The 15,160-nt window shown below is 37.3% G+C and overlaps 1 protein-coding gene across 2 annotated transcripts in view; it reads right to left on the reverse strand.

The window, feature by feature from the left end:
- The window catches only part of LOC118856385 (CD2 associated protein), a 165,882-nt gene that overhangs the window by 90,999 nt on the left and 59,723 nt on the right, over positions 1-15,160 (reverse strand). For both annotated transcript variants that reach the window (XM_036766673.1, XM_036766674.1), the window contains one exon: positions 8,381-8,534. In XM_036766673.1, coding sequence (XP_036622568.1) covers positions 8,381-8,534 — 154 coding nt within the window. The remainder of the gene's footprint in view (positions 1-8,380; positions 8,535-15,160) is intronic.

Genomic DNA, 15,160 nt, shown 5'->3' on the forward strand with positions numbered 1-15,160 from the left:
AGGGTGACATCATAAGCAAATTAGGAGAGCTATGAATAGTCTACCTGTCAGATCTATGGAAAATGGAAGAATTTATAACCAAACAAGAGACAGAGAATATTATGGGAGGTAAAATGGGTGATTTTGATTACATGAAATTAAAAAGGTTCTGCACAAACAAAACCAATACAAGCCAGATTAGAAGGAAAGAAGAAAACTGGGGGAAAGTGTTTACAGGAAGTTTCTCTGATAAAGGCCTCATTTCTCAAATATATAGAGAATCGAGTCAAATCTGTAAGAATATTAAGTCATCCTTCAATTGATAAATCGTCAAAGTGTATAAACAGGCAGTTTTCAGATGAAGAAATCAAAGCTATCTGTAGTAATTGGGAAAAATGCTCTAAATCACTACTGATTAGAGAAATGCAAATTAAAACGATTCTGAGGTACCACCTCACATCTAGCAGATTGCCTAATATTACAGAAAAGAAAAATGACAAATGTTACAGGAAATGTGGGAAAATTGGGACACTAACGTACTACTGGTGGACCTGTGAACTGATCCAACCACTCTGAAGAGCAATTTGGAACTATGCCCAAAGGGCCATACAACTGTGCCTATCATTTGACCCAGCAATACTACTACTACGTCTGTATCCTAAAAGGGGGTGGGGGGACACTATATGTACAAAAATATTTATAGCATTTCTTTTAGTGGTGGCAAAGAATTGAAAATTGAGAGAATGCACTTCAATTGTGGTGGAAATAGGAAAAGACAGACAAGATGCTTTCAGAAAAATATGGAAAGACCTATATGAGCAGGATGAAGTGAACAGAACCAGGAGAACATTGTACTCTGTTAACAGCAATATTGTATGATGTCCCCAATTGATAAATGGTCAAAGGATATGAACAGGCAGTTTTCAGAGGAAGAAATTAAAGCTATCTATAGTCATACGAAAAAATGCTCTAAATCACTATTGTTTAGAGAAAAGCAAATCAAATAACTCTGAGGTACTGTATCACACCTATTAGGTTGGCTAAAATTACAAAACAGGAAAATGATATATGTTGGAAAAAATGTGAGAAAATTGTAATGCATTGTTGGTAGAGTTGTGAACTGATCCAACCATTCTGGAAAGCAATTCAGAACTATGCCCAAGGGGCTATAAAACTGTGCATATACCCTTTGACCCAACAATACCACTCCTAGGTCTGTATCCTAAAGAGATCATAAAAATGAAAAAAGGACCCACATGTACAAAAATATTTATAGAAGTTCTTTTTGTGGTGGCAAAGAATTGGACATTGAGGGGATATCCATCCACTGGGGAATGGCTAAACAAGCTGTAGCATATCAATGTAATGGAATACTATTGTGCTATAAGAAATGATAAGCAGCTGAACTTCAGAAAAACCCGGGAAGACTTATATGAACTGAAGCTGAGTGAAATGAGCAGAACCAAATAAGCAGAACCAGAACGCTGTACACAGTAACAGCCACACTGTGCAATGACTGACCTTGATAGACTTAGCTCTTCTCAGCAATGCAAGGATCTAAGACAACTCCAAAAGATTCAAGATGGAAAATGCTATCCACATCCAGAGAAAGCACTCTGGAGTCTGAATGCAGATGGAAATATACTATTTGTTCTCCTTTTCTTTTGTTGTTTTGTTTCTTCTTGTGGTTCCTCCCATTAGTTCTTATTTTTCTTTACATCATGACTAATGTGACAATGTTTAATATGAATGTAAGTAAGCTGCTATTTCAGATTGCACACCATCTTGGGGACAGGAGAGGAGAGGGAGGGGGAGAAAATGTAAAACTCAAAATCTTATGGAAGTGAATGTTGAAAACTAAAAATAAATTTTTAAAATTATTGTAAGACAATCAACCGTGAATGACTTCTCTAATCTAAGTAATACAATGATCCAATTTGATGAAAAATGTTCTCTACCTCCAGAGAAAGAATTGATGGAGTCTGAATGCAGATCAAAGTATGTTTTTAAAAAAACTTTTTCTTTTTTTTACCTGTGTTTTCTTTTGCAACATGGCTAATATGAAAATTTGTTTTGCATGGCTGTACATACATATTCTATATAAAATTGCTTGGCTTCTCAATAGGGGTGGGAGTAGGAGGGAAGGAGAGAATTTTAAACTCAATTTTTAAAAAGCTGTAAAAAAAATTTACATGTAACTTGAAAAAATATATTAAAAAATGTTATTAGCTTTGATCTAAAAGTATTTATGCAGCACAGTGGAGTAAGGGTCTGTTTGAAAGTCAGTAAGATGTGGAATAAGTTTTGATTACCCCACTACTCAATGTGTGACTACAGGCAAGTCATTTAACCTCTCTGTACTCCCGTGAAATTTTTTAGTACTATCTATTTAGAGCCCTGATGAAATTTTCTTCAGTCGCAGGCACAGATCTATTCTTCTATCTGTACACATATGTCTTTCAAAAAATCTATATTGAACTTTCTTGACCTCTCTGTAGCCTTTGGCACTATCAATTACCCTCTTCTCAGTACTTTCTTCTCTCTAGGTTTTCCTGTCACTGCTCTCTCTGAGTTCTCCATCTCCCTGTCTGACCTCTCATCCTCAGTGTCTTTTACTGGATCTTTATACAGGTCATGGCTGCTATCCCTGAGTGTCCCTCAGGGCGCTGTCCTCTACCCTCTTATTTTCTCATGATAACAGATAACAGATTGGATATAAGGGGTGAAGAGTGAACTTTTATACTTTTATTGGTGAACTCATCAGCTCCAATAGATTGAATTCAGTGGTTAAAACTAGGTAAGAAATGAGGCAGAGGACAGCCTCTTCACCTAGTCAAAAAAAAAAATCACTATGGGAGGGGAAGACCCTCAGGGTTTATGGCCCAAACAGCAAGCAGGGACCAAAGAAAGACCAAGTGGAGCTTGGCCTGGGATGTACTGTGGGCCAACCAATTAGAGCCAAAGTGATTTGGACTAAAGGCATGGTCCTTAAGAAAAAGGGGCAGTGGGGAGAGGGGGAAGGAAGAAAGGAAGGCAGGAAGGCAGGAGGGAAGGAAGAAGGAAGGAGCTGTGTTGCCCAACTGGCCAGTTCCAGTGGGGTCCCCAGTAGGTCAGCTCCTATTTCTACTCAAAGTCGTTGTTTGTGATGCCATGACATGGACATGCAAGCATACTGGAATTAACTGAGGGAGGGTTGTGCAAAGTCAAACTGAGACCTGTAAAAGACCTTAGCTTAAAAAGACCAAGGTCTCCAACTGCATCCAGGGCCATCTCCAATTGTCCTGATTTATATCTTGCCAATGGACCCAGATGGCTCTGGAGGAGACAGTGAGGCTGGTGACTTCACAAAGCCCTCCCTCACTTCAATCCAATTTATTTGCATGTCACAGCAACACCTCCGTAATGTGATGGTCCTCTTCAAGAATGAAGGATAAAAAACAACAGTAGATTCAATTTTTATCTCTATGCAGATGATTTTCTGATCTATTTATCCAGTCCAAACTTCTTCACCTCCAGTGTCACACATCCACTTGCCTACTGGACACTTCAGGATAGATATCCAACAGACATTAGAACACAGCGCGTCCAAAACTGAACTCAAAATCCTTCCCCAAAAACCCTTCCCACATCTAAATTTCCCTATTACGATTCAAGGCACCATCATCCTCCCCCAGACTCACATTATAAAAGTCAGCTTTGACTCTTCACCCCTTCTATCCAATCTGTTACCAAGTTCCACCTTTGCAACATCTCTTATACATACAAACCTCCCTTTTCCACTCAGTTATCCCATTTTTATGTGGATGGCTCTCGTTACCTCACACCTGACTACTGCAAGAGCCTGCTGGTTGGAATGCCTGCCTCAATTTTCTCTCCACTCCCAGTCAGTCCTCCAACTCAGCTGTCAAAGTGATCTTCCTAAAAAGTGAAGGTCTGACCATATCTCCCCCAAATCATTAAATTCCAGAGGCCCCCAATTACCTGCAAGGTCAAATATAAAATCTTCCGTTTGGCTTTTTATAATCTGGCCCCTTCCTAACTTCCCAGTCTTCTTAATTTTCACTCCTCTCCTTTCACATATTCTGTGATCCAGTGACACTCCCCTCTTTGCTACTGCCCCCACAAATTACTCCCATCTCCCAACTCCATACATTTTCACTGGCTGGCCCTCAAGCCTGCAGCTCATTCCCTCTACACCTTTTGGCTTCCCTAGTTTTCTTCAAGTCTAAGCTAAACTCCCACCTTCTGCAAGAAGCCCTTCCCAGTCTTCCTTATTGTCCGTGCCTTCCCCCTGAGATTTTCTCCAATTTATCTTTTATATACCTCATTTGTACATTCTTGTTTGCATGCTGTCTCCCTCAATTAGATGCCTGAGCTCCTTGTGATTGGGGGCAGTTTTTGCCTTTATTTGTATCCCCAGAGCTTACTACAGTGCCTGGTACACAATAGGCATATAAAAATACTTGGTGAATAACTTTCACAGGCATATAAAAAGAAAAGTAGGGGCAGCTAGGTGGCGCAGTGAGTAGAGCATCAGCCCTGGAGTCAGGAGGACCTGAGTTCAAATGGGGCCTCTGACACTTGACACATGTACTAGCTGTGTGACCCTGGGCAAGTCACTTAACCCCAAATGCCCTGCCAAAAAGCAAAAAAAAAAAAATTTTTTTTTAAATAAAAAGAAAAGTAGTTACAAATTAATTGTGATAAAGTTCTAATTCACTTGGAGAAGAGCTATCTACAAATCAATGAGATCTGTTTACCTCTTTTAGTCACATTTGAAAGAAAGTAACACTACACAGTGTACACATTTGACTACACTGCTTGATATTCTTTCAAAGCTATTTACAAAATTACTTTCAGTCTTTAAAGCAAGCTGCCATACCAGGTCTAAAGAAGCCACAATCAAAGGCGCACCAATTTACTATCTCTTATAACTGGAAATATCAAAAGACTTCATAGAAGAATTGCTCACAGTTAATGGGACAAAGGATAAAGGTGCAGGGAAGAGGAAGAGGAAACAATGAATACTCCAAGGGAGTACCATGAAATCAGGCTGAAAGGGAAGGTTGATGCCAGATTGTGAAAAACCCTAAATACTGGGATAACATTGTACTTAGTACACCAAGAGAAGCCCAGAAGGTTCTGCAGAAATTGTTCAGACCTGTATATTTGGAAGAACACTTTTGTTTTTATGTAAATAATAGTTCGGAGAAGAAGGACATTCACAGGTAGGAAGACCAGCTAGGAGGTTATTACATAAATTCAAGAAAGATAAGAGCCTGAATTAGGGTGGTGGCAGTAGAAATGAAAAAGAGAGAACAGATATAAGAAGTATTGCGTAAGTAGAATTTATTGCCTTTAGCATTTGATTGGGCAGGGAAGTTCAGGGAGAAGGACTCCCAGCTTTTAAGCCTACATGAATGGAAGAATTGCAGTGTCATCAATACTAGGAAACACTAAGGAAAGATAAGCACTTGTTCTAGATAGAAGATGATGAGTATGGTTTCAGATATGCTGATTTTCAGAAACACATAGTAGAAGACACCCTAGTAGGAAAGTAGAAACAAGGGAACATATTCAGCAAAGTAGTGGAACAGAAGCAAAAATACAATGGGGAGTTAATGAGTAAGTAGTACAGGCAAAGAAAGAATAAGTATAAATTCCTCTCTTGGAATTTTGACAGAAAAAAAGAGCATGATAGTGTCAAAGAAAGAAAGGATTGTAGGATCTGCAGGTGTTTTCAAAACAGAGGAGAGTTAAACATATTTATAGGCAGAAGGAAAGGAACCAAAAGAGATAAAAAGAATGAAGATAAGGGAAGTGGGAAGTGGGAAGAAAAAATAGTACCTGAAAAAAGAGAAGTTGGGGGGGTACAGAGAAGATGACTTTTATCTTCTGAGCAAAATAGAAACATAAATCATTGGCTCAGAGAAAGGATAAAAACTCTAAGAAATCTAAGACTTCCAAGGATCTATGAGTTTGGTTGGGAAAAAAAAAACCTGCATCTTTATTTTCACTAATCTCTAACTGAAATTTAGCATCATTTCCTTCAGTCATGGAACGTAGGCAACCACAGTAGCAGCAACTTTGGCACCAATAAAAATCACAGCCATTTGCAGATCTCAAAATATCATTTACATTCATCATTATTTTGAAATTATTCTAGACACATAAAAGCAAGCTTTGGAAGTTTTCATTCCATTTGCATCAACATATATTAACACACTGGAAATTTCAACATTTGTAACCATCCAACGAAATTGAAATCGATTTAATGTATAATATGACATGTGTTATACTGTCAAAGGCCACCAATTTAATATTTTTATTAAAGCTAAACAACAACAGCTTTCATGTTGAAGTCTTTAAAAATAAATTTTAATTTTAACATGCTTTTTTATGCATTTTCTTGTTCTTTAATAAACCAAGAAAGGAGATGAGGGACACTAATGTGGGGGCTTGATGAGAAAAGAAACAGTTTGAGCCCAGTTCCACCACCTAACATGTGACCTTTAGCAAGTCATTTAACACTCTCTGAGCTATCACTTAAAGAAAATGAAGATACTACCTCCATCACCTACCCTGCTGATATGCCAAAGGCCTGTGAAGAGAATCAAAAAAAGGTATGTGATGACACTTAATAAACTGTAAAGCAAAAGGCTCAATATACTATATTACTATTCTATGTTCTAGGGGCTAGAGGTGGGGAACCTGAGGCCTCAAGGCCTTCTAAGTCCTTTGGTACAGCTTTCTGACTGAGTACAAGTTTTACAGAACAAATTGTTTTATTAAGGGGATCTGTTCTGAGAAGTTTGGATTCAGTCAAAGGGCTTCACTTGAGGACTGAGATGGCCACATGTGGCCTCAAGGATGCAGGTTCCCCACCCCATTTGTAAATAATGTGCAGAAATAATCCCCAAATAAATACATCAAAAGTAAAAGGTGAGAGTTATTAGCACAATGCAGACTTCCCTCTATACCGTACTACAAATGGTCTTAAGGACTATTCTTTTTGTCATGCTGAAATACAAGGAATATGTAAGAAGTCAATTTTTAAAAAAACCTAATGACTATAAAATTCAGTTATCTGCCTGTGGCTTTGATTTTCTTATATAGCTTTCAATCCTCCACAATAATTAAGAGTATGTCATCATACTAATTTAGTACTCATGACTAGACTAACATATTGTGATCTCTTAACCACTTTCATTTATTTACTCTACTGAATGCCTAATAGGTATAAATGTTGTCACTCTTGTCTTTAAAGGCCAAATTTGTTTAGCAAGATTCTTGTCAATACCTTGATCATCTATATCAGTTTTCAAGCAAAGATGATATGACATACTAAGAATTATCTTTAAGAGCACACAGTACATCTAAGATTTGGGAAGGAAAAGAATTATTTCATCTCATAGATTCTATTAAATTCTTTTAGGTGACTGTGAGTTCATTATGGAAATACTCAATGGACTACCTGGTCAGATCCTTTTAACAAATTATAGGCAGTAGATACAATGCTTATCTAGGTAAAAGTTCAGGACAAGAGTTTCTAAAGTCTATAGCGTAAGAGTAGGAAAAAAGAAGAGTGAAGGTGGAGGCTGGGTTGAATTCTCTGAGATTAATGAATAACCAAAAAAATAATTAAGTGCCTAATACGTGGAAAAACACTAAGTAGACAGAGCCTGAAGCTGATGCAAAGATAAATATACACCTGCTCAAGAAACTTAGAATAGATAGAAAGAGAATTTTTTTTTCTAGTTCAAATCTGTAACCTGCGATTTCATCAGTATAGGAAATTCTCTCCATCCAGAAAGGTTCTGTAATTCTTTTCCAATTTATAATCTTTGGTAGTGACCTGGGGCACTAAAAGGTTGTCACTTGCTCACAATCATGCAAATAATATGGATCAGAGGCAGGATTTCAACAAAGATGTTCCTGACTCAAAAACAGTCCTCTCTCTGAATAAGCTGCTGTCTCTCACCTTCATCCTTAAAATAGCACTTTAGATGGACAGCCTTTATTGAAGGTAAAAGTATTATTAGTCCTAGTTTACAGATAAAGAAATTAGGGGTTCAGAAACTTGCCTCAAGTCACAGCAGCAGTGTCAGGAATTCAAAATTCTAAAATTAGCGTTCTTATCAGTATACTCAACCAAATGTAATGACGACAAAACCGAATCTAAGTACGCCTAAAAAACATAAAAACTAAGAACTAGGAGATGAGAAGAAGGGGAGGTCACTTCTAGCTGGATGAATCAGAAAATAAGTAACTAGTTTAAATGACAGCCCTGAACCACAAATGATCCAGCCACCTAAATAGAAAAGAACAATTTGAATGCTGCTCTCTTAAATCATTCAGACATTATTTTAAAAGGAAGAAAAAGAAGAAAGTTTTTACATACTCTTTTTAACATTTTTGGTTAGGGGATGTGGCTGAATTCCTCCTGCTGGAAGTCCATAAGTGCTTATGCGTTGTACAAGATTGGCTACATTTCCAGGCTTATCCCGTTTGAAAGGAAAATTTTCCTCCTTGGGTTCAATCTCTCTCTTAATTTCCTACAAAGAGGGGAAATAAAAAGAATAAAGCAAAGTAAGTCCTCGAGATTTTAAATTATTAAATTCTCTAATACAAAATCAAATCACAATATTTGTTAATGACAGTTATGCGGAAAATATTTTTATGTAGCAAAACTATGCAGAAAAGACCAATAGCACATCAAGGAATGCCTATTTCTAATACAAGTTCCCTGAATTTCAGGGGGAGGTAAAAGATTATCACAATGGTTAGAGGATTATGTGAGAGGTAAATAGTTGCAGAACAGTGCCTGGATGAAAAATGTGAACAGTACCCATATAACCTCTGATACCCTATCTCATTATCCTCCCCTTCTCCACCTTCACATTTCTTCCACTTCATCTGCTTCAATTAATCTTCCACTTTACACACTACCCTAAATACCCAGTTGCAATACAGAAATCACAGGGCTAATTTGCAGGGCAGCAAGCAGGCATTTACATTTTGGCTTCCCTACTGCTACAATATAAAGTGAGATCAATAACATTTTCTTATTTTATTATCCATGATGTCTGATTGATGTTCCTAAGTATCATTTAAATTCTTAATATGAAAGTACTTTTGAAGCTACTGGGAACTGTGGTGTTTCAAAAGTAACATCTGAAGGTTTAAAATCTATGCTTAACTTGAAAAACACTCAAGAATATTGAAAAATATTTTGCATGTTTAGCTAACAATTATAAATAAGAAAAGGAGATTGATTACATAAACTAATGAAATAAAATAAAATGAGAAAATTTTGTACCAAATCAAGCCACATTTTGAAAGATATTTCTAACAAAAGGACTGAGGCATCATTTTGCTGGGTTTCAGTTTTATCAAAACAGAAGCTAAAAAGTTGTAGATGCAAAAAGTGATCTAAGTATAGTGAAAAGATCACTAGAGAGATTTAGTAAGCAGATCTGGCTGTAACCTTAGGCAAGTCACTTTCTATGCCTCTTTTTTCTTACTGTAAAATGAGAGTATTAGATTAGATGACCTCTATGAACCCTTTCAGAAAAAGCACATTGCCATTTAAACTTCCTCTATAAAAGAACCCTGGAGAAAAGAGACACACTGGATACCACTATTTTCAGTGTATCTAAGTTAATAATTTAAATTATATTTTTAATATTTTTAATAGAAGTCTTTCAAAATAAAGAGTATGCTAAATATATTTTAACTATCTATGGAAAATTCAGGGTCATGGTTATGCAAAGAGTATTGTGATGTACAATAGATGCCCATGCAGTGCTATATACCCAGGGTGTAGTAGGACCAATATCCCTCCGCTTTTCTCCCCTCAATTCAAATCGGGCTAATTTTTCCTTAAAAAGTATTACAATCATGTTCAAGATTTGGTTGGCTGAGCAGGCCAGAGGATCAGGCTGCTGACATTAATCCTTGGTTGCCTGTGTACAAAGCAACCATAACAAATTCAAAATATGTCCCAATACAATGATGACCAAGATTATCAAATACAAACACTATTAAAGCTCTTCCTTCCATTCCAAGACTACACAAGATTGCCAGAAACTTGAAGGTACCTATTTGAGATGTAAAGAACCAGGGATCTAGAAAACAGTCCCCGAAATCAGTGGGATCTAAGTCCTGGCAGTTCCATAAAACTCAATGCCCATAAAGATATCACCTGGAATAATTCAAGATTTAAGTTCATGATGCTTCCCTCTGAATCACAACAGGAAATATGGTCAGCTGTTTCAAGAGAATCTTCCTGGAGTCCTGAGACCAATACAATCCCTTACATTCAACTGGAGTCCCAAAAGGGGGATGGACTGAGCCAACTTAGGGTGGGGATTGTGCAGAGACTGAGACACAGCTGAGGCATGCACTCATTCTAGGTCACTAGGAGACTGAGGGAAAAATGAAGCACAAGTGCACCTGTGATTTCTTTCATTTAGGCACGTTCTGAAAAAGAACCTCCCTCTACCAATGCAGATCCTTCTCTTCACTTGCACTGAAAAGTTAGCCTTCTCAGCTAGCTCTCAATCCTGTAAGCCACAATGCTTTTTGGCTCCTCTTAAAGAAGTCACAGATTTCATTACATTTTCTTATCTACAATAGCACACTGTTACAGAATCATATTTGGCTTGCAATCCACTAAAACCTCTAACTTTTCTCCAAGTAAAATGCTACTCTAGCTATGCCTGGCCTTATGTTCCAGGATTGGTTTTTGTCTCTTTTTAAATCAGTGTTCTAGCCCAGGGGTGGGGAACCTGAATTCTAGATGCTACACGTGGCCTTCTAGGGCCTATGGGTGTGACCTTTTGAGTCCAAGTTTTATAGAACAAATACTTTTATTATCCCTTTATCAGCGAAGTTGGGATTCAGTCAAAGGGTTGCACTTGGGGAGGCAGAGGGCCACAAGTGGCTTCAAGGATACAGGTTCCCCACCCTGTTCTAGTCTAAAGATCAGTAAACTTTTTCTGTGAATAGCCTAAAAGCTAATATTTTAAACTTTGTGGACCAAGAGCCAAAGTCAAGGATATTATATGGGTACAGTCAGTTAAGCTATAATGCATATTTCAAAAATGTAGAGTTTTTCCAATGCGATTTATATATTAGGGAACACTTTTAGTATAACTTGAATTTTCAGTTTGCTTCTGCTCCAAGAACTACCACTTAACAATAACTCACAAGCTGCAGCCCTTCTCACACTCACTTCCACAAGGAAACTTTGGTCTTTGTCAAGGTAACTCATCACATTTATTGTTGTTCTTCTGATGCAGTAGCAGCTCTGGACAGAGAAGGGCTGATCGGAACCACCACCATACCATAATCTATTTTGGAGGGAGCCTCTTGACCTCAGGCTGACTGGACCACTGCCAAGAGACATGACTAGCCTAACCACGAGAATCCAGATGAAGACCAAGTAGCCCGAGGCCATGGATGCCACAAGTGCCACTACTTACTGTAGGAATTATTTTTAACCATTTAATATGCACAAAAATGTGCTGTTTTAAAGTTTTTAAAATGTAGGTCTACTAATAAGAAGAATGAAAGTCTTTTTTAAGGTGACATTTCACTCATGGAGTTTAAAGTTTGTGTTCCTTGTCATCAAAATCAACCACAAACATGCCTTTGTTAATACTGATTCATAATGAGATTTTATGTATTTTACTTCATTTTTAAAAATGTCATTTCACAAGGATAGGTGCTACCAAATACTGATATCAATCCATAAGCATATGATTTTCATTTTGGTTATGTTCATTGCTCAGAAGGCATATATTGTTGTTGTTCAATCGTTTCAGTCGTGTCTGACTCTTCGTGACCCCATTTGGGGTTTTCTTGGCAAAGATACTAGAGGGTTTGCCATTTCCTTCTCCAGATCATTTTATAGATGACAAACTGAGACAAACATTGTTAAATGACTTGCCCAGGGTCACACTGCTAGTAAATGTCTGAGGCTGGATTTAAACTTAGGAAGATGAGTCTTCCTGACCTCAGGCCCAGCACTCTACATCCACTGAGCCACCTAGCAAGGCATTTATAGAATTACATCAAAATCTTCTCTTGATATTTGTCTTCGAGCATGTTATTATGTTGTAGACTAATCATTTCCAATTGAAGACCAGGTGAAAGCTGCTCAAACGTGAATGTGAATGTGAAAATTTCTTTTGCACCTGCATCAATGTCCAAAACATTCTGTTGGAACTGCAGTGTGAGCTCAGAAAATGTATCTGCTGAACATTTGTGTGGGAATACAGTTCTCATTTACTGTTTTGACTTCAGACACCATGGAATGTATATAGCAACCTTGACATTACTTGTAATCAAATTGCTAGCAGGACTTTGCTGCAGTGTATAAGTAAAGTTTTGCCTAGTAATTTAAGAAATGTTATTAAATCTACAGCAAAAAATAACTTCCAAAGCCATTCAGGGTTCAACAATAGTGGTTGAGGATAGTTCTTGTTCAACAAAATTTCAATCTCAACCTTCAGTTTAATAAGAAAATTCATAATAAAACTTTTTCCCCCTCTTCTCTTTTGAAATGATGAGTATGTACTAGTAATAAAAAATGTCACAGTACAACAATATGTGTGGCCTAGAGAACAATTTACATAAGCACACTGTCAAGACAAACAACTCTGAAAAACTTAACAAGTCTGATCAATGCAATGACACATCTCCAGAGGACCCATGATGAAATCTGTTATCAACTTCCTGACAGAAGTGATAGTCTCTAAGAGCAGAAAGAGTTATACATTTTGTCCATTGTATGGATTCACTTTTACTGTGCTTATTTTGATACAAGTTTTCTCTCTGGTGGACAGAGACTTGTGATTTAATTTCTTCGGGGAATTTCAGATGAGGAAACTCCTTCTACTGATTTATATCAGCACATTCTCCACAATTTATTATCTTAGAGAATTGTCCCTAGCTCAGAAAGGTTGAATAACTTGCTCAAGATCACACAGCTAGTACCATATGTCAGAAGGCAGGACTTCGACACAGGTATACTTTATTCCAAGAATATCTCACTACCCATCTATGTCATTGCCAGCTACGGTATTTTTATTTTTGTCTATGATTCTATTTCATTAAAAACAGAGGTTACAAATACATCCAAAAATCTAACCACTGAACAGTGTTTTCTTTTTAATCTTTTTGCTATACAACTGAAAGAAGAGATACTTAAACATGTATCTAATTATCAAACTCTTAGCTATCAAGTACTCAAGCTACTTATAGATAACTAAAACATGACAATGAGAAAAAAATTTTAAAAATTTAAAAAAATTTTTAAAAATGACAATGAGGAAAATTTTTAAAAATTGAAAGTATACAGTTATCAGGAGAAAATCTCTGTAAGAAGTGCAGCTACTACTTTCCAGAAGTTTAAATCAGAAAATATTAGTACAGGCACCTTGTTTTACTGAATTTTGCTTTACTGGACTTCAACGATAATTGCATTTTTTACAAACTGAAGGTTTGTGGCAACCCTGTGTCAAATACAAGTCTATCAGTGCCATTTTTCCAATAGTGTGTGCTCTCATCATGTCTTTACTATTATTGTTCAATTATCTCAGTCATGCCCGACTCTTCATGACCCCTTTCTGGGGTTTTCTTGGCAGAGATACTGGAAAGGTTTGACATTTCTATCTCTAGCTCATTTTATAGATGAGGAAAATGAGGTAAACAGGGTTAAATGACTTGCCCAGGGTCACATGGCAAATGTCTGAGGCTGGATTTTGAACCCAGATCTTTCTGACTCCAGACCAAGCACTCTATCTACTGTTCCAAGTAACTGCCCCATCATTTCCCTGTGTCACATTTTGGTAATGCTCACAATATTTCAAACTTTTTCATCATTACATCTGGTGATCTGTGTTTGATGTTACAATTGTAATTGTTTTGGGGCTCCACAAACCATACCCATGTAAGACAGTGAACTTAATCAGTATATGTTATGTGTGTTCTGACTGCTCTGTCCATGGGATATCCCCATCTCTCTCTCTCTCCCTGGATCTCCCAATCCCAAGACACAACAATATTGAAATTAGGCCAATTAATAATTCTACAACGACTTCTAAGTGTCTAAGTGAAAGAGTCAATCAATGTAGCACACTTTATTGTTGTCTTATTTTAAAAAACTGCCACAGCCACCCCACCTTCAGCAACCATCCATCTTCATCAGTCAGTAGCCATCAACATTGAGGCAAGACTCTCCACCAGCAAAAAGATTACAATTCACTAAGGCTCAGATGATAGTTAACAGTTTTTGACTAACATTTTTAATTAAGGTATGTACATTTTTAAAATCATAATTCTATTGTATACTTAGTAGTCTAGGGTATAGTGTAAACATAATTTTTATATGCACCGAAAAACCAAAAAATTTATGCATACCAGAAAAACACAGGGTAAAGTAATAATGTTCTCTATTTATTAGTAAGGAGTACATACAACCAGGTGGACTTTGTCTTCTCTTGGTGGTAAATAAATATAACCCTTAATATAAAACAAAGGAGGTTACAACTTAAGTTTTGGCTATTTGAGTATATGTAGAATCAACATTTAATTCTGGCTTTGGCACCTGTTGACTTATGAATGACAGCAGTTACAGGCACCTTGGAGATAATGTGGGTCCTCTTCCAGATCACAGCAATAAAGCAACCATCACAATAAAGTGAGTCACACAGCATGTTTTTCTGGTATGCACTACTAAGAATCTAGAAGCTAAAACTACCCAATTTAATCAGGATTTACTAAGCACTTACTACATACCTCAAATTATGCCCTGGATGGGAGGTGTCGACACTGCCTTAGGGAGCCCTGCAGCCCAGTAGTCAATAGTAAAGCCCCCTTTTTTCTAGTCATACTCTCTACAGCCAGGAATTTCGTCCCTGGGGCTAGCTGTAGTAGGGTTTCCTGAACGCATTTTACCCTGTAGTTGACCTGATATCCCATTTATGGAAGGAAAGTGAGGAAAGGTTTTAGACTTTCAGAAGAAAGGAGCCCTAGATGGATCAGTTCAAATCTTGGCTCTGTCACTATATGACCCTGGACAAGTCATTTACCACACTGAGTGCCTCAGTTTCCTCATACATAAAATGAAGTACTTACACTGAATGGCCTACAATGTCCCTTCCAGCTCTAAAAT

This window comes from Trichosurus vulpecula, chromosome 7 (genome assembly GCF_011100635.1).
Source record: "Trichosurus vulpecula isolate mTriVul1 chromosome 7, mTriVul1.pri, whole genome shotgun sequence".
Lineage (NCBI taxonomy): Eukaryota > Metazoa > Chordata > Mammalia > Diprotodontia > Phalangeridae > Trichosurus > Trichosurus vulpecula.